This window comes from Aethalodelphis obliquidens, unplaced genomic scaffold (genome assembly GCF_003676395.1).
Source record: "Aethalodelphis obliquidens isolate GAN/ISIS:26980383/991018 unplaced genomic scaffold, ASM367639v1 scaffold90, whole genome shotgun sequence".
In the NCBI taxonomy this organism is placed as follows: domain Eukaryota; kingdom Metazoa; phylum Chordata; class Mammalia; order Artiodactyla; family Delphinidae; genus Aethalodelphis; species Aethalodelphis obliquidens.
Genome location: NW_020838034.1, coordinates 705,441 through 722,555, shown reverse-complemented (window position 1 = coordinate 722,555; position 17,115 = coordinate 705,441). Strand labels below are relative to the sequence as shown.

The 17,115-nt window shown below is 54.6% G+C and overlaps 2 protein-coding genes across 5 annotated transcripts; both read left to right on the top strand.

Annotated features, from left to right (window-relative positions):
- The first annotated feature begins 2,490 nt into the window (after positions 1-2,490).
- SLC39A1 (solute carrier family 39 member 1) lies at positions 2,491-6,796 on the top strand. The gene is made up of 4 exons (XM_027094920.1): positions 2,491-2,772; positions 3,499-3,717; positions 3,877-4,007; positions 5,145-6,796. Exons 2-4 carry the CDS (start codon positions 3,531-3,533, stop codon positions 5,799-5,801), a joined length of 975 nt encoding a protein of 324 aa, XP_026950721.1. The 5' UTR covers positions 2,491-2,772; positions 3,499-3,530; the 3' UTR covers positions 5,802-6,796.
- A 450-nt stretch (positions 6,797-7,246) lies between these two features.
- CRTC2 (CREB regulated transcription coactivator 2) lies at positions 7,247-16,966 on the top strand. Of its 4 annotated transcripts, XM_027094914.1 has the most exons (15): positions 7,463-7,571; positions 8,929-9,024; positions 10,341-10,442; positions 10,518-10,634; positions 11,196-11,257; positions 11,884-11,952; positions 12,123-12,226; positions 12,327-12,356; positions 12,528-12,592; positions 12,694-12,743; positions 12,874-13,118; positions 13,481-13,887; positions 15,205-15,474; positions 15,994-16,180; positions 16,312-16,945. In XM_027094914.1, the coding sequence occupies exons 4-15, from the start codon at positions 10,602-10,604 to the stop codon at positions 16,530-16,532; spliced, it is 1,743 nt and encodes a 580-aa protein (XP_026950715.1). In that variant the 5' UTR covers positions 7,463-7,571; positions 8,929-9,024; positions 10,341-10,442; positions 10,518-10,601; the 3' UTR covers positions 16,533-16,945. The 4 variants fall into 4 exon arrangements, with proteins under 4 accessions (XP_026950713.1, XP_026950714.1, XP_026950715.1 ...); XM_027094912.1 differs by lacking the exon at positions 8,929-9,024 and having other exon boundaries at positions 7,247-7,571; positions 16,312-16,966; XM_027094915.1 differs by lacking the exons at positions 7,463-7,571; positions 8,929-9,024 and adding an exon at positions 7,712-7,863.
- The last annotated feature ends 149 nt before the right edge of the window (positions 16,967-17,115 follow it).

Genomic DNA, 17,115 nt, shown 5'->3' with positions numbered 1-17,115 from the left:
GCAACATCCTTTGTTTACTCACATGGCAGGCAACATTTTTCATTCACACTTTGTAAGTAGCTGAACCAAGATTTGGATGCCTGAGCCCATATTCTTTGCACTATACGAAGCTACCTTGCTGGGGCTTTCTCAAATTTTCCCACTCTGGCTTTCCTGCTCATCTCCCCGCATCTTGCTCAGGTAGTGAGGAGACAAAGCAGGCTTCCTAGATTCATGCAGAGCTCTAAGGAAAGCGGAGCTGTCCTTGCTGAGATCTTTCCTAGAGGAAGAAAGTTTTCAAAGGGCTTCCTGCAGGCTGCATGTGTAGAGATGATTAAGTGGAAGATATACAGTCATCCCTGCTTATCTGTGGGGGATAGGTTCCAAGATCCCCCTCGGACACCAAAGTCCTCAAATGTTCAAGTCCCTTAAGTAAAATGATGTAGTACAGGCAGCCCTCTGTATTCGTGGTAGCAGTTCCGCATCTGTGAATAGGGAGGGCTGACTGCTCTCAGCCTCTGTTAGAACTGGATGGAAACTCTGGCATCATCTGCTAGTCTAACTTCCCTCTTCCACCTGATTTATCAAGCTCCTGAGAGGGAAAATGACTTGCCTAAGATCACACATCAATTAAGGTAGAGCTGGGACTAGAACCCAAGTGTCCTGACTTCCAGTCCATGATTCCTTGTTAATTTACTAATTAACAGTAATCTTGAAAGCATAATTTGTGACAGACAAACCAGTGCATGCATATTATTCCCTTGAATAATCTGGAGTTTTCCCTAATAGTAATTTTTATCTTTTTTATTTTAAAATATTTATTTATTTTGGCTGAGCTGGGTCATAGTTGCGGCACATGGGATCTTTGCTGGGTCATGTGGGCTTATAGTTGTGGCATGTGGGCTTCTTAGTTGCGATATACGGACTTTTCTTTAATACTTATTTATTTATTTATTTTTGGCTGTGTTGGGTCTTCGTTTCTGTGCGAGGGCTTTCTCTAGTTGCAGTGAGCGGGGGCCACTCTTCATCACGGTGTGCGGGCCTCTCACTGTCGCGGCCTCTCTTGTTGCGGAGTACAAGCTCCAGATGCACAGGCTCAGTAGTTGTGGCTCACAGGCCTAGTTGCTCCGCGGCATGTGGGATCTTCCCAGACCAGGGCTCGAACCCATGTCCCCTGCATTGGCAGGCAGATTCTCAACCACTGCGCCACCAGGGAAGCCCCGGACTTTTTTTTTTTTTTTTTTTTTAATGTGGCTGTGTCGGGTCTTAGTTGTGGCAGGCGGGATCTTTTGTTGTGGCACATGGGCTTCTCTAGTTGCAGCGTGTGGGCTCCAGAGCGTGTGGGCTCAGTAGTTGTGGCACGTGGGCTTAGTTGCCCCGCAGCATGTGGGATCTTAGTTCCCCGACCAGGGATCAAACCTGGGCCCCCTGTATTGGGAATGTGCAGTCTTACCCACTGGACCACCAGGGAAGTCCCAGTAATTTTTATCTTTTAATGAAGAGCTTGGAACAGCAACGATACTTTCATTAAGTGACAAGACACCAATACCACATTTCACTTACATCCTGATCTTAGAATCCTGTATGATTCTTTTCTCCTAGACCCCCTCCACCAAGAAGTCCTGATATTCCCTTTTCTTAAGGAAGTTGCTGGCCTGCATTTCCAGAGCCTTCTCAGAGGCATCACCATGTCCCTTCTTTAGGTGAGGCCTTTTCACATTTGCAAAAAAAAATAGACAGACTCCCCCTTCATTTTCCTCCTTTGCACCCTACCCTCCCATGAAACTAGAAGAGGATTCGGATAGCACAGTGATGTGGGCCAAGAGTATCCAGGCTAAGGAAGCAGTGAAGGTCCAGAGTCGAAAATACCCTGGTTCATTCAAAGAACAGAAAACAGAAAGGAGGCCCACAGGGCTGGAGGGAGAGAAGTTGGAGAGTTCCAGATGAGACTGGAGAGAACCCTGGCCAGATGCCTCGAGGCACGTGATAAGCTGGAGTGTGCCGAGAGAAGCTCCTCACTGAGTGGAGTTTCAGCAACCTCTGAGAAGGGTCCCGCCACTTTTTTACCCACTTGCAGGCAGAAGGTGCAGAGAAGTCAGCTCCGGCCATTGGTAGTTCAAGAAGGGTTGATTTTCAAGAAATACTCTCACTTTGCTATTCCCCTTTTCCAATTCTTCCTTGTCCTTTTTCTTCCTTGTGGGTGCTGGCGAGGGAGTCAAGCAAGAAAGTCAGTCCTAAGAAGGGAATGCTTTCCCTTTGGTGCCCAGGTGCCCAGAAGGGGATCTTAGAATCTTCTAAGAGAGATAGGAAGACTTCGGCCCAAGACCAGGCAGATATCCTCAGAGATGTGGGAGGCGGAAGACTTGGGAATGCGGGGGTTGCGTATGGCGCACCAGCCTTGACCGCGGGGTTTCTAGCTTCCTCTTTTAGAATCTTCAAAGGATCGGAAGCCTTCGTTGACCGGCCACGTTCGCTGGTCAGACCTCCACCACAGCGTCCCAGGCCCTCAGCCCCTCAGCCCCTCGGCCCCTCAGCCCCTAGGTGCTCTCCGAATTCCTTTCCCTTGCCCCGCCCCGGTTGTCTTCGGCTCAGCCGGGCTCTGGCTGCTGGTCTCTGATTGCTCCTAGCTCACGTCACTCCCGGTATGGCCCCGCCCTCTGGGCGCTGTCATTGGCTACTGGGGGGGTCGGTACGCCGCGGCTGCGGGGGGAGGGGTAAACGATGGGGAGGGGGCGGGAATTCCCGACTGGAGGCCGGAACAGAGCGGGTGCCTTGTAGTGAGACCCTCGAGAGGTGAGTGCGGGATCCCAGAGAGCGGGATCTGGGTCGGCCGCCCAGGCTTCTCGGGGCCTACGAGCTGGAGTCCGGGCTCTCACGTTCTTCTTCAGCTTCCCGGCACGCTGGCGGCCTCAAACCCCGCCTCCCGGAGCTCGGACTTCCAGACACCGCCCTCAGTTGTTGGGTCAGCCCGTCCCGGGACCCCAGACGCCTAGGGCCCCTCTTTGGTCGTTTGCCCCGACATCCCAGCCTGTGGCCTGAAACGGTCGCTCTCTGCTCTCGGGGGGATGGCGCTGTGGAAATGGGAGCGGGAGAGCACCCCAGCTCTCCCTGTTCAGGTGGTCCACGAAGCTACCCATGACATCTCTCCCTGAACTCTCTTCGCTTCATCCATTCCTTCCTGGAAAGGAGGCTTGACCTCTCCTTTGCTTAGAGGACCCCAGCTCTCTAGTTTTCTGGGAGCTCCGCGTGAAAGGGTAATGAGATATCCACACAGTCCTCATGCCTCAGTTTCCCCCTTGCTAGGTCCCTGAATGAGTCACTTGAAAAAGTCACTTGAAAGGGATAAAGTCTGAGGGGAAAGAGTGATATTCCCAGTACAGGAGTGGATGAGTCACACTGGGATAGGGAAGGTCACAGAGTGGCTGGGGTGAGGGAGTTGCGTTCTGCTGACCAGCCTTCCCCTTTCCTTGGCCCCATATTTCCCTTGTGACCACTCCCCCACTCACCCTGTCTTCCTAGGTCTGAGAGTCATTGGAGCTACCACAGCCGCCATGGGGCCCTGGGGAGAGCCAGAGCTCCTGGTGTGGCGCCCCGAGGCAGCAGCCTCGGAGCCCCCAGTGCCCATGGGACTGGAGGTGAAGTTGGGGGCCCTGGTGTTGTTGCTGGTACTCACTCTCATCTGCAGTCTGGTGCCCATCTGCGTGCTGCGCCGGCCCGGCGCTAACCCTGAAGCCTCAGGTAAGCCTCTCCTTTTCCCTGCTGCCATGGACGCTTGGAGGAGGGAAGGCTCTGGGGCTAAGGAAGGTGACCTAAGAGGGGACGGCAAGAGTGACTATTGCTTAGGTTGGGTAGTGGGGCTCATTTGCTCATTCCCTTCTGTGCTCCACTCCTGCCCAGCCTCCCGCCAAAAAGCCCTGAGTCTGGTAAGCTGCTTTGCGGGTGGTGTCTTTCTGGCCACATGTCTCCTGGACCTGCTGCCTGACTACCTGGCTGCCATAGATGAGGCCCTGGCAGCCCTTCATGTGACGGTGAGCCCCGGTCATCTGCATGTGACCCTTTGTATGTGGTGTTCAATCACATACCTCTGGGAGCGGTGGTTTGTATGGATCTGTCCATGTGTCACTCCACAACTGTATGGAAGGCTCTTGGCTTGTGACCCCATGAGCTGTGATTTTTAGTCATAGAGCATAACTCTTTCTATAGGTTCTCACCCTCTCAGTCCCTATGTGACCCCTATGTGCCCTTTGTGACAGTGTGAGGAACCCTATTACCAGGTGTGTGACCTATCTGTAAGGTTTCTCTAGTTTCAGCCTCCAGGAAGTTAATAGCCCTCCAAGAATCATCTTCACCCTTCACCCTTTCCTGAAGGGCTGGAGATAGAGGTCCCTACAGGCCTGGGACAGGTAGGAGGCAATTTCCAGGGACCCGGTGTTGCTGACCAAAAGGCTACATAACTCAAGGAAGTAGGATGTGGGGAAGATTAAGTCCAAGGCATAGGACAGTCTTATTGGAAAAACTGAGACAGTTGGAGGAAGTGAGGAAGTAACACTGAATGTAACTGTTCGTCTGTGACTGAGTGACTTGTGTCTCTGTGTGACTGTGTGTAAGCCTGATTGTCCCCATGACAGTATGTGGCTCTGTGTGTGAGCATTTGGGAAAGTGGGCCAATGTGTGGCCTACATGTGACACTTTGTGTCCATCTACCTCAGTGACTTTCAGCTGGGGGTGGTTTTGCCCACCCCTGTCATCCTCCCACCCTCACCCCCACCTCCCCAGAAAACATTCGATAATGTCTGGAGACTTTTTGGTTGTCCCAACTCAGGGAAGGAGGGCTTGCTAACTGGCATCTAATGGGTATAGGCTAGGGATGCTGCTAAACATCCTACAGTGCACAGGACAGCCCTTTACATCAAAGAATTATCCAATCCGAAATGTTAATAGTACTAAAGTTGAGAAACCATGATCTACATGTAACGCTGGGAGTGACACCATAATCTGTACGGTATCTATGGCACCAAGTGACTATATTTTTGTGTAACTGAGAGTGGCTCTGTGTGTGGGAACTCAGGTCTGTGTAACTGGGACTCCACTAAACTCTGCATCTGACTCTTCCTCCCCATTCTTGGCCTGTCTCCTGAAGTCCACGCTGTCCCCTTTGCCCACAGCTCCAGTTCCCCCTACAAGAGTTCATCCTGGCCATGGGCTTCTTCCTGGTCCTGGTGATGGAGCAGATCACGATGGCTTACAAGGAACAGTCGGGGCCACCGCCTCGAGAGGACATGAGGGCTTTGCTGGGAACAGCGAATGGTGGGCTGCAGCACTGGAATGACAGACCAGAGGTCCCACAGGCAGGTGGAGCCCCAGCAGCCCCCTCAGCCCTACGTGCCTGTGTACTGGTCTTCTCCCTGGCCCTGCATTCAGTGTTTGAGGGACTGGCAGTGGGGCTGCAGCGAGACCGGGCTCGGGCCATGGAGTTGTGCCTGGCTTTGCTGCTCCACAAGGGTATCCTGGCAGTCAGCTTATCCCTGCGGCTGCTGCAGAGCCACCTGCGAGCACAGGTTGTGGCTGGCTGTGGGATCCTCTTCTCATGCATGACACCCCTGGGCATTGGACTGGGTGCAGCTCTGGCAGAGTCAGCAGGGCCACTGCACCAGCTGGCTCAGTCTGTGCTGGAGGGCATGGCGGCTGGCACCTTTCTCTATATCACCTTCCTGGAAATCCTGCCCCAGGAGCTGGCCACTTCTGAGCAGAGAATCCTCAAGGTCATTCTGCTCCTAGGAGGCTTTGCCCTGCTCACTGGCCTGCTCTTTATCCAAGTCTAGGGGGCTCCAAGATACGCATGGGAGGTTGGGTATCACGTGCCCTTGACCTTCCTCCCCCTCTCCCAGTGTGTGGGGAATAGGAAGGAGTGGGGAAGGGAGGTACTGAGGACCAAAGAGTTCTCTGGGAGGTAAGGATGGAGCCTTTGGCACTATTTGGCCAATGAGAGGGAAGTGGGCAGACAAGAGCCTGGCCCCCAGGCCCAAGGGACAAAAGATGGTCAAGTCACTAGAGACATGATCAAGGGACATTAGTATTGGGGAAGACACTGAGTGCTGGTATCAGGGATCAGACACTACACATAGGGACAAGCTGGTAGTTGGGAGGCCAGAGGTGGGTACCCAGCTGCTGTGGGATAGAGGTATAGAGAGGGCATAGGCCCAGAGTCTGCAGTCCTGTTGGTTCTAGCCCATTTCAGCCCTCTGTCACTTGGAGTGGACCCCTCCAACTTTTCTTAGCTCCTACTTTCATATCTATCTTCCTCTTCCCTTCTCCCAGGGGACTATTGCCAAATGGCATCTTCCTGCCAGTTTTGGTACCTTCTCTGGCTTCTCCAGCCCTGGTCACTCCTGTATTTTTAAAGTGCCAAATAAATCCCCTCCCACTTTCTCAAAGCACAAGTGATGGCACTGAGCCCTGCCCAGCACCTCAGTGGAAGGGGTCTGCTTGCTCTTTGTTTTGGTCCCAGATTGTGGGGTGGGACAGAAATGTTTGCTGAGGTGGGGTGGGGGGCAGGTTGGCAGAGCTACCGTCCCCCACTACTGCTGTACCCTAGGAATACTGAAAATGGACATGGTGCCCCGTGCCTAGATGATAAACACTGAGATGCCAAAACTTTTTTATACCAGAGGATCCCAAGGGGGAAGGGGAAGGCTCGCCCCCAGGGTTATTTTTTGGGGCGGGAGGGCTGTGCATAGGGCCATATATTCTAGAATCTATTTTACTAACTGACCTGTTTTGGGACATGTTACCCAAATAAAACAAGTTTCTACACATCTGTACGGTATCTGATTCATTTGTCTTGGGAAAGGGGTGGGCACATGGCAGGTCTGAGAGGGCCTGACTCCCAGATGTTTAGGGCTGTTTGAATATCCCTGATCTCACTGTTTACATTCAGGCCCCTCTAGTTCCCTTCCCTGAAGATGACCAAATTTTTCCTCTTGTCTCTTCCTGCTTCCTTCCCTGTCTCCACCCCTTCCCTGTCTCCACCCCTTCCCTTTCCTCCCTTTTCCTTTCCTCTCTTTAATCCCTCGCCCCTTCGCGTTTGTAGGCTCGGGACCAATGCAGAACTACTCTTCCCAGTTTGCCCCGCGCAGGGAGGAGCCGAGAGGGAGGAGCAAAGTCCCCAGTTCCCGGAGTCAACAGGGCAGCTGGGAAATGGTGTCCGTTTCCTCTCCCGTATTGCGTGACTGCGGCTGCGAAGGAGTCACATAAACAAACTATAATTCCCGGCGGTCCCCGCGCGCAGCAGGTCAGGGCTAGGCTGGGGCCGGGTTCGCGGTGCTTGCTGAGGCGGCGGCGGCGGCGGCGGCGGCTACGGCTGGAAGAGCCGGGCCGGGGCCCGCGGCGCAGGCCGTGGCTTGTATTGGGAGGGTGGCGGGGAGGGACGGGGGAGGAAGATGGCGACGTCGGGGGCGAACGGGCCCGGCTCGGCCACGGCCTCAGCTTCCAATCCGCGCAAGTTTAGTGAGAAGATCGCGCTGCAGAAGCAGCGTCAGGCCGAGGAGACGGCGGCCTTCGAGGAGGTGATGATGGACATCGGCTCCACCCGGGTGAGGGGCCGCGCCGGCAAGCGGGAGCGGAGCAGAGCACTTCTCGAACGGGGAGCCGAGAGGCGGGGCGGGGGCGGGAGCCGCAGCGAAAGAGGCGGAACGCGGCCGGGGTAGCGGGCGCCTCCGTCTGGGAGGCACGGGTGGAGGGCCGGGGGGCAGGAAGACGGGTTTTGCGGGAGGAGGTCGAAACTCCAGATAGGCTGGAGGGTTTGGGAACGAATGGGAACTGAGAAAGTGAGGCAGGAGTGGACAGAGAGAGGAGATGGTCCCCGAAGCCCGGCGGAGGTAGGAGGTGGGTGGCCCTTGTGCATCTCTGATTGAGTTCTCTCAGGGACTCTGCTGAAGCATCTTCTATGTTGGGTTATGGGGTTGGGGGATGGCCTGCTTGCCCTAGTCTGGCTCTTCTCAGTTGGTGATCTCCTCTTATCTGGTCCCTCTGCCCTGTTGTGCTACTCTTGGCAGTTAGTACCTCCGGGAAAGGGGCCCTTGAGTGGTTTGAACGGCAGCGCTGGGTATAGTGGGCCAGGAAGTCCCCTCCTGCGTCCCGTCCCGTTGCTTCCTTTTTCAAATACTTCTTGTGGTTTCCTGACGTGAATGAAGGTGAGGTCCATTGCTCACAGACTGGTGGTATTTTGCCCTGGCCGCCTTGGAGGAGAGATAGGGCTTTGGATCTTGAAAGAGGGTAACCAGTTGGCTATAGGTTATGTGGAACCTGATGGTTAGCTGAACTTTCTAGAGAGATGACTGTTTTGTGGGTCAGTTATGGGGTGCCTTGGAGGGTCTTCTGTGTGTAGGGAATATTCATTCCTGGGAAGTTCCAGAAAGAAGGAATCCTGGCGGCGTTGCTTCTGAAGCCCCCTGATCTTGGTTTCTTGCTTCCCAGGGCTGGATGTCAGAGAGAGAGAGGGGTGGGAGTTTGCCCAGCTGGTATGCAGTCCTAATTTAGGGACACATTATTCTCAAAACAGCAGGTGAGGATATTGCAGTGATTCCTTATGGCAGGGAGCTAGAAGGAATTTAAGGGGTGATGGATGGCCGAACATAAATACCACATTTCAAAGTTCTTTCTGCTCGTCTGACTGCCTTTGATTGAACCTGCCTATGACTGTAACTCTGGTTGTATTTTTGTGTGTGTCTCCCTTGACTCTGTTAGTCTTTTTTGTGTTTTTTACTCTTTTAAGTCTCTAGAGACCATGTGTCCTAGTTTTTGGGAGTCAGAACAGAGAAAGTTAGGTGGGGAAGCAAATCGTGTGTGTGTGTGTGTGTGTGTGTGTGTGTGTGTGTGTGTGTGTGTGTGCATAACCCCCTCTAACTGCCGTGAGGACCATGATCTAACTGTGGACTGTCCCCCCTTTAGGAGCTTTTGATCAAAGTGGGGGCAGAGGCAGGAAGGTGGGCCAGAGGCTGACCTCCATCTGACAACGGAGGAATGGTGGGATCTTAGGGCTTATAGGTACAAACAAAAGCTCAAAACTGGGCCTTCTTTCTTTGTGGTGCCTTGGTCTGTCAAAAGGTCCCCTCCACTCACCTTGCCCCTGTTGGGTAACTTTTCTTCTGCACATAAAAAAATCTAGTGGGCATACATGTCCAGGGCCTGGGGACCCAAGAGTCTAAAGCTAGGGATTAGAGACCTGGAGCTCAGCCTGTTATCTGGCCAGCTGGGAAGTCTCATTTGAGGCAGATGTGGCCTTTGGGGCCTATACTCCTGGAAACTGGGGTTATCATGTATATTAGTAGCAGTCTTGAAGTGGCCCAAAGGTCAGCATAGTGCCTGCTAAACTCACTGGACTGACCTCTTGGAACAGAAAGTCAATTCTGTTGTTGCCCTATGCACAACGGTGTGACCCCTGGAAGCTCTTAGAATCTTAACCACTCATCAGCTGCCCTGGGTCTCATTTGGCTGGGGTGGCAGTAGCTGAGTCTTAGAAGTAGGTGCTCACCTCTCACAGAGGGACATGAGACCTTTAGGCAGACTAAAACCATGCCAGGCTGAGGGTTGTGGTGTCTTACTCCGGTGCCAGACGTATCTCCCCAAAGTGAGGATGAGGCCAAGGAGACAGCTCTGGGCCAGGCTGGAGTGGGCTACTGCTTTTCTCACCCCCATTCTCCAGGCTCCCCTACCAATTCAGGGGCTTTAGGACTATGTAGAAGAATGCTTCTTTGTTTTGGCACTGTTTTTCCAGTTCGAAGAGCCATCATTCCTTAGTTGTTCTAGTTTGGGAGGTACAGGCTCTGTGTAGCCTTCCTGAGGCTGGGCAAATGGCAGAGCCCAGGAGCTTGTGCCTGCCCTCCAGAGTGGGGAGGAAAGAGGCTGGCAGCTATGGCTCTATGGCATCCACCTGTGGCCCTTCCCTTGTCTTCCAGTTAGTCCTGGACACATCTGGAAGGGAAAGCAGAGGTGCCTAATAGGCACCCTTCCCCAGGAGTTAACCCATGTGACTAGCCTAGGGGCTCCTGGCAACCCCTCAGGGACTCTGTTTAGACTGATGCCGACTAGGACAGGCCCTGAGCAGAGTATCAGGCTCCACCTGGCAGGGTGATGCCAGGCATTAGTGATAGCATTGATGGGGGCAGCCTGAGGAAGAGCTAGGGCAGATTGTTTGCACCAGGTCTCAGTGGACCTTCTCCCCAGTACTGGCTTTTCTTCTGGCAGATCTCTTAAAAGCAGCAGCAATAGTAGCATGTCCTGGAGACAGGGATGGCAAGGATGGCCACAGGAACAGTGCTCAGGACCCTCCCTGACATTCCCATTTGTCCTCCATGTCTCAGTTACAGGCCCAAAAACTGCGACTGGCATACACAAGGAGCTCCCATTATGGTGGCTCTCTGCCCAACGTGAACCAGATTGGCTGTGGCCTGGCTGAGTTCCAGGTGAGTGGACACCAGCTGGGGGAGCGCAGGCTCTCACGCACCTCCCTCTGTTGACTTGCCTGTCTCTTTTGGCAGAGCCCCCTCCACTCCCCTTTGGATTCATCCCGGAGCACTCGGCACCACGGGCTGGTGGAACGGGTGCAGCGAGATCCCCGAAGAATGGTGTCCCCACTTCGCCGCTACCCCCGCCACATATCCTTCACTGAGGGGCTGCGGAGTCTGGAGGGCAATGGGGTGGGGTTCCTCAGGAACTCATGGTAGGAAAAGGGACCTGAAGTGTTGTCCAGTGCCATCCTGCGGGAGCTCTCCTTTACCCAGGTTCCCTGAAAAGTGACTTTTGGTGCGTGTTTCAGCACTGGCTGCTGTGACAGGGAGCTGCGCCTCCTGAGACTGTGTCCTCCATCTCTGACCGTCCTCACTTCAGCTTGCTCTTGGCTGCTAGAGGCAGGGCTCCGTGATATGTCTCATGCTACAGGGATTTTGCTTCCCTCCTGCTCACATTTCTGTTCATAGCTTTCAGTCTCAGAGACCTCCACAGACCTGTCTCCCCCAAACCCTGCCTAGATATTCACCTATATTTTCCAGCTCCTTTTTCTCTTCCATTCTTTGCCCCTATTGTTGCCCCTTGTAGAGGAGGAGAAAGGTGTTTGTTTCCTGAAACAACTCGTCTGCTGCCTTCTGTTATTTTTCTCTCATCTGGTCTCTCTCCCGTCCACCCCCTCCTCACTTTTTCCCTTAACTGGTGCTCTTCACATTGACAGCTCTCCCTATAGTCCTGCCTACTTATCTCCTCCCCCGGAGTCCAGCTGGCGGAGGTCAGTGTCCAGGGCGGGCAAGATCTCCTGCCCACTCTCTGACTTGTCTCTGGCGGGAGCTGGGCTTGGGTTTGGGCCCGCTGGGCCAGGCTTTCAGCAGTACCTCCTCCCGTAATGGCAGGGCTGGGAGGAGTGGGGGTAGGTGGAGTAGGTGGGTCAGAGTCCAGTCTTGGCCATGTTGACACGTGTGGCCAAGCCTCCCAGTCCAGCCAGAGCAGGACTAATGGCAGCTGGGGTGTGTGTGGGGGGGAGGGGAGAATGGTAGGGTGGCAGGTGAAAATGGCTGCCTCCTGTCAAGAGTGGGTGCCAGGTGCAGTGTTCTGGCATTCAGATTTCTGAACCCTTCCCCTGTCCATCTCATCCCTAAGACTTACACCCAGCACAGTGGCTGGGCTCCAGGATTCCTATTCAGCTTGTCCTGGCAGAGAGGAGTTATTTCCAGATCTCCTAGGTTGTTTGGGGAGAGGGTTCACGGATCACAGATATCAGCAGAACCAGAAAGAAAGAGGCATGATGATCCTGGGTGCCCAGCCCTCTTGGCTGCCCCACACTACTTTCCAACCCCCATGCCTGCCCTCTGGTCCATTGCTAGCCTTCCTCCTCATCACTTTGTTTTTCCATCCCAGGACAATGCCCTGGGGCAATTTCCCTGCAGAGAAGGGGCAGTTGTTTCGACTACCATCTGCACTTAACAGGTGATGGCCCTTGCCTTCTTTAGGCCACATCTCTTCTTATCTGTAGTTTCTGGGGCCCTGCTCTCTCACCCCACCCTGTCCCAGCCCAGCTAGTGTTTTCCCCTACTGAGCAGGGCATGAGGACCAGGAAGACTGTCACAGGTGGCAGCTCATCTCTTTTCCCCCCACAGGACAAGCTCTGACTCTGCCCTTCACACAAGTGTGATGAACCCCAGCCCTCAGGACACTTATCCAGGCCCTGCACCCCCCAGCGTCCTGCCCAGCCGCCGGGGAGGTAAGTGGCCATGTCCCAGGGGAGGGAGTAGCCGTGGAGCTTTTGTTTAAAGCAGGTAGGCAAGTGGGCACTGCAGCCAGCTCCGCCGTATCCTTTGCAGGTTTTCTGGATGGCGAAATGGACTCCAAAGGTATGTGTTCCTCACTGCATTTGATATGTGCGGGTACTGAATGCCAGAGAATCTCTGGGCTGGTGTTGGGAGCTTTGTTCAGGGCCAGGGGGTGGGAGCCCTTCCACTTGCGTCTGCTTCCTGTCCTGCCTTCTTCTTCAACCCTCTCATCACCAGTCTTTCTCTTTCAAGTCCCTGCTATTGAGGAGAACTTGCCAGATGACAAGCATTTGCTGAAACCATGGGATGCTAAGAAGGTAGGCGTGGCCCACTGTCCCTCTTCTTTCCATGGGACGGGTCTTCAGGGTCCTCCACTGAGCTCTGTCCTCATTTGCCACCTTCTTCCTTCTTTCCTCAGCTGTCCTCATCCTCCTCCCGACCTCGGTCCTGTGAAGTCCCTGGAATTAAGTACGTATCTCTCGGAGGTCAGCTGAGCGGGTGGAGGAGGGAAGCAAAGGGAAATGTGGAGGGCTGATCTCTGCCCTTCCCTGACCACTGCCCCCCATCCCCATTTACATCTTTTCCTCTCCTTCCCCAGCATCTTTCCATCTCCTGACCAGCCTGCCACTGTGCCTGTCCTCCCACCTGCCATGAACACGGGAGGCTCCCTACCTGACCTCACCAACCTGCACTTTCCCCCACCGCTGCCCACCCCCCTGGACCCAGAGGAGACAGTCTACCCCAGCCTGAGTGGGGGCAACAGTACCTCCAATTTGACCCACACCATGACCCACCTGGGCATCAGCGGGGGCCTGGGCCTGGGCCCAGGCTATGATGCACCAGGTGAGTGGCTGTCTTGGCTGTGTGTCCCTGGGGTGCTGTCTAGCTGGAGGGACGAAGGGGTGGGAGGCTCGAGCACCTTGGGATTCTCCTGTGACTGCCCACACCAGCCCTTCACCTGTGTACCCCAGGATTCCCTCACAGCAGTTTTCTGCCAGTGAGAACTGGTAGGTGTGGCTTTTCCTAGAAAGAAGATGGAGAGCAACCCCCAAGCGGGCAATGCCATCCTGACTGTCAGGGACAGAGTAGGGAGGACATTGTGTTGCCACTTCCATAGTCTGGCCACTGCTACCCATTCTGGGCAGAAAGGGGCCCAGTTCCCATCAGTAATGTTGGCATCTCTGGTTTTTTGTCTGTGCCTACAGGACTTCATTCACCTCTCAGCCACCCATCCTTGCAGTCTTCCCTAAGCAATCCCAACCTCCAGGCTTCCCTGAGCAGTCCTCAGCCCCAGCTCCAGGGCTCCCACAGTCACCCCTCACTGCCTGCCTCCTCCTTGGCCCGCCATGCACTGTCCACCACCTCCCTGGGTCACCCCTCACTCAGCGCCCCGGCCCTCTCCTCCTCCTCTTCCTCCTCTTCCGCTTCATCTCCGGTGCTGGGTGCCCCCCCTTACCCAGCTTCTACCCCTGGGGCCTCTCCCCGCCACCGCCGTGTGCCCCTCAGTCCCCTGAGTTTGCCCGCGGGCCCAGCCGACGCCAGAAGGTCCCAACAGCAACTGCCCAAACAGTTTTCGCCAACAATGTCACCCACCTTGTCTTCCATCACTCAGGTATGCATGGCTGCCTTCCCTACATGTCTGTCTCCCTTCCCTTCCTTCTCCTGCCAAGTTCTCTCCCTCCCACCCTGCTTTCCTCAAATACCTCTTCTTAACTCCTGTACTCCTGCTGTCATCCATCCCCTTGCATTCCTCCGTCCTCTGCCTGCCCCACTCTTAGCCACCTTGTCTCCTCTTGGCTTAAGAATACAAACCCTGGGGTTAAGTTTTCTGATTTCAAATCCTGGCCCCACCTCTTACTAGCAGTCTCCTTGGACAGTTATTTAACTTCTTTGAGCCTCAGCACCCTCGTCTGTAAAACCAGGACAGCAATGTAAGAATCAAAGGAAATCACATACGGAAAGTACGCAGCACCATGCCTAGCCCGGGTGCATGCTCGACAAATGATAGCTTGTCCTTTCCCTTTTCTCTCTTTTTTGTTCCGATCCTTCTTTCCTTGTCTGTCTTTTTTCTCCTGCCTCCATCCTGTCCCATCCGCTCTCCCATCTCCTCTCCTTCTTTCATAGATTTCATAGAGTCAGAGACTGTCAGAGGATGGAGCCCAGTCCCTTCATCTTACAGATGAGGAGGCTGGGGCCCAGAAGGGAAGTGACTTGTCCAAGTTTACACAGCATGTTAGGGAAGAGTTGGGACCATTACTAAAAATTCTTGGTTTAGGGTTTTTTCCTCAGTGTCAACATTCTTAGCTCTTCCCTCCCTCCCCATACTTCTCCCCTTTTCTGTTCTCTCTGCTCCCCTTCTTTCACCCTAACGCTCTTCTTCCCCTCTCCTCTCCCCTACTTTCCCTTTCTTTCTCTGTTGTTCTTCCCTGGAATGTGTGTTCTATGTTCCATCTTTATGCAGGTCCCCTTTTCTGTAGGAAAGACTGAGGTCAGGCCAGCAAGGGCTCTGCTCTCTGGGAACTTGGACTAAAAGCCTAGCTTCCCTCCTTCCTCCCTCCTTCCTCTCACAGTCCCTCTGGCCTTTTCAAGGCTTTAGAACAGCCATTCTCAAGGTCACTGTTGTGTGATCATTCCCTTGTGAGGTGTGTCACAAGTAGTTGATTACTAACAGTAGTTAAAGTACCAAGGTTTAGGAATAGTTGACTCCTGGAGTGGATTCAAAATTATCCTTGTGTTAACCTCTCTCAGTCACTTTCATCCTGAGACGCATTTTTGAGAGTAGTTGGACCCCAGCGATGCCCAATGGAACGCTTTTGGGTTTGTGTTGACAATGGTCGCAGCTTAAAAGGGTGGGAAGCCCTGACAAAGAGCTCCTCTCAGGGGGCACATTGAGGGGTAAGCTTCCCCCTTTCTCCTTGCTTTTCTTCAGGGCGTCGCCCTGGACACCAGTAAGCTGCCCAGTGACCAGCGGCTGCCTCCATACCCGTACAGTCCCCCAAGTTTGGTTCTGCCCACCCAGCCACCCACCCCAAAGCCTCTGCAGCAGCCAGGGCTGCCCTCTCAGGCCTGCTCAGTGCAGCCCTCCGGTGGGCAGCCCCCAGGCAGGCAGCTGCACTATGGGACACTGTACCCACCCAGCCCCAGTGGGCATGGGCAACAGTCTTACCACCGGCCGATGAGTGACTTCAGCCTGGGGAACGTGAGTACCCGGGTCCCTAGCTCAGAAGCAGGGGAGGGGCTGGGAGTGGGCCAAAAGAGCCTGAGTGGTATCGAGGGGGGCATTTTGAACTGGGAGATCTAGGTGGGGGAGAGCCTTCTTACCTGCCCCCAGGTAACACAGTACCGCCAACTTGGGGCTCCTCTCTTCCTGCATTTGACCCCGACTCCTGCCCCTCTCCCCCAGCTACCTCCGTGCAGCTTGCTCTTTGATGACTACTGCTTTGACCCGTTGTCTTCCTGGCACGCGCATGCTCTGTCCCAGTAGGTACGGTGCCCACACCTACTTTGGGCCCCGTGCTCACTTCTGTCGCTGTGCTTGTGGCCATCTCCTGCCGTCTCTGCTTTTGTTCCCATGGTGGAGGTGGGAAGCGGGGTGGGGTAGGGGGAGGTGTATGAATATTACTGGGCAAAGAGGATGTGTTAGCAGAGCTAGGCAAAGGCAGGCAGGACCACCCTGTTCTGAAGCCTACTTTCTCAAGGCCTGTCTGTGTGTCCATAGCTGGAGCAGTTCAGCATGGAGAACCCATCAACCAGCCTGGCGCTGGATCCCCCTGGCTTTTCCGAAGGGCCTGGATTTTTAGGCGGTGAGGGGCCAGTGAGTGGCCCCCAGGACCCCCATGCCCTCAACCACCAGAACTTAACCCACTGTTCCCGCCATGGCTCAGGGCCTAACATCATCCTCACAGGTAAGAGGTGTGGGTGGTGATGGGGGATGGAAGGAGGGCGTGATACATTTGGTGGCACAGCAGGAGACTGAGGGGGTCTTGGGAGAGTTCGCAAGACATGGGGTCCTCACTCTTCTCTTCTGCCCACACAGGAGACCCTTCCCCCGGTTTCTCTAAGGAGATTTCAGCGGCCCTGGCTGGAGTGCCCGGTTTTGAGGTGTCAGCAGCTGGGCTGGAGCTGGGGCTGGGGCTGGAGGAGGAGCTGCGCATGGAGCCTCTGGGCCTGGAGGGGCTCAACATGCTGAGCGACCCCTGTGCCCTGCTGCCTGACCCTGCTGTGGAGGACTCGTTCCGCAGTGACCGGCTGCAGTGAGGGCACCTCATCGACATCCCTCTTCTTGGCCCTGTCCCCCATCACTGTCCCTTTCCTCCCTTCCCCCTGGCCAGTAGAGACTTCACTCTCTGCCCCCAGATCCTCTTTCTAACATGAACGGAGGATCCCAAGAATGAGAAAAGGCAAGGGGTTTGTCCAGGTGGCCCCTGAATTCTGCACAAGGGATGGGGCTTGGGGGAGCTCAAGGGAGGGCCTAAAGCACTTGTAACTTTGAACCGTCTGTCTGGAGGTCAGAGCCTGTTGGAAAGCAGGGGGTAGAGGGGAGCCCTGGAGGCAGGGCTTGTCCGGATGCCTAGGGGTGGGCAGTGCCAGCCCCTCCTCACCACTCTTCCCCTTGCAATGGAGGAGAGAGCCAGAGTGGATATTATTTTTTATTAAATATATTATGTTAATAAAAAAATCATATCAAACCCTTGGTGTCGTTGGCTGCTGTTTGGGATGCAGGTCGGGATCGAGGGAGTTCTTGGGGCACGGGCCCTCTCATCTGTCCAGGGCCTTGCTGCAGCATCAGGGGACAGGGGCTGTGACTGGCCGGACAAGTTACTGCTCTTTCTCAACCCTG

What these genes read in the sequence shown, in the direction of transcription:
- SLC39A1 (XM_027094920.1), top strand. Translation starts at nt 3,531, where the DNA reads ATGGGGCCCTGGGGAGAGCCAGAGCTCCTGGTGTGGCGCCCCGAGGCA. An exon ending in CGCTAACCCTGAAGCCTCAG is followed by an intron (nt 3,718 to 3,876) that starts GTAAGCCTCTCC and finishes ACTCCTGCCCAG; the next exon opens with CCTCCCGCCAAAAAGCCCTG. An exon ending in TGGCAGCCCTTCATGTGACG is followed by an intron (nt 4,008 to 5,144) that starts GTGAGCCCCGGT and finishes CTTTGCCCACAG; the next exon opens with CTCCAGTTCCCCCTACAAGA.
- CRTC2 (XM_027094912.1), top strand. Translation starts at nt 7,419, where the DNA reads ATGGCGACGTCGGGGGCGAACGGGCCCGGCTCGGCCACGGCCTCAGCT. An exon ending in GTGGCCTGGCTGAGTTCCAG is followed by an intron (nt 10,443 to 10,517) that starts GTGAGTGGACAC and finishes CTCTTTTGGCAG; the next exon opens with AGCCCCCTCCACTCCCCTTT. An exon ending in CCGGAGTCCAGCTGGCGGAG is followed by an intron (nt 11,258 to 11,883) that starts GTCAGTGTCCAG and finishes TTTCCATCCCAG; the next exon opens with GACAATGCCCTGGGGCAATT.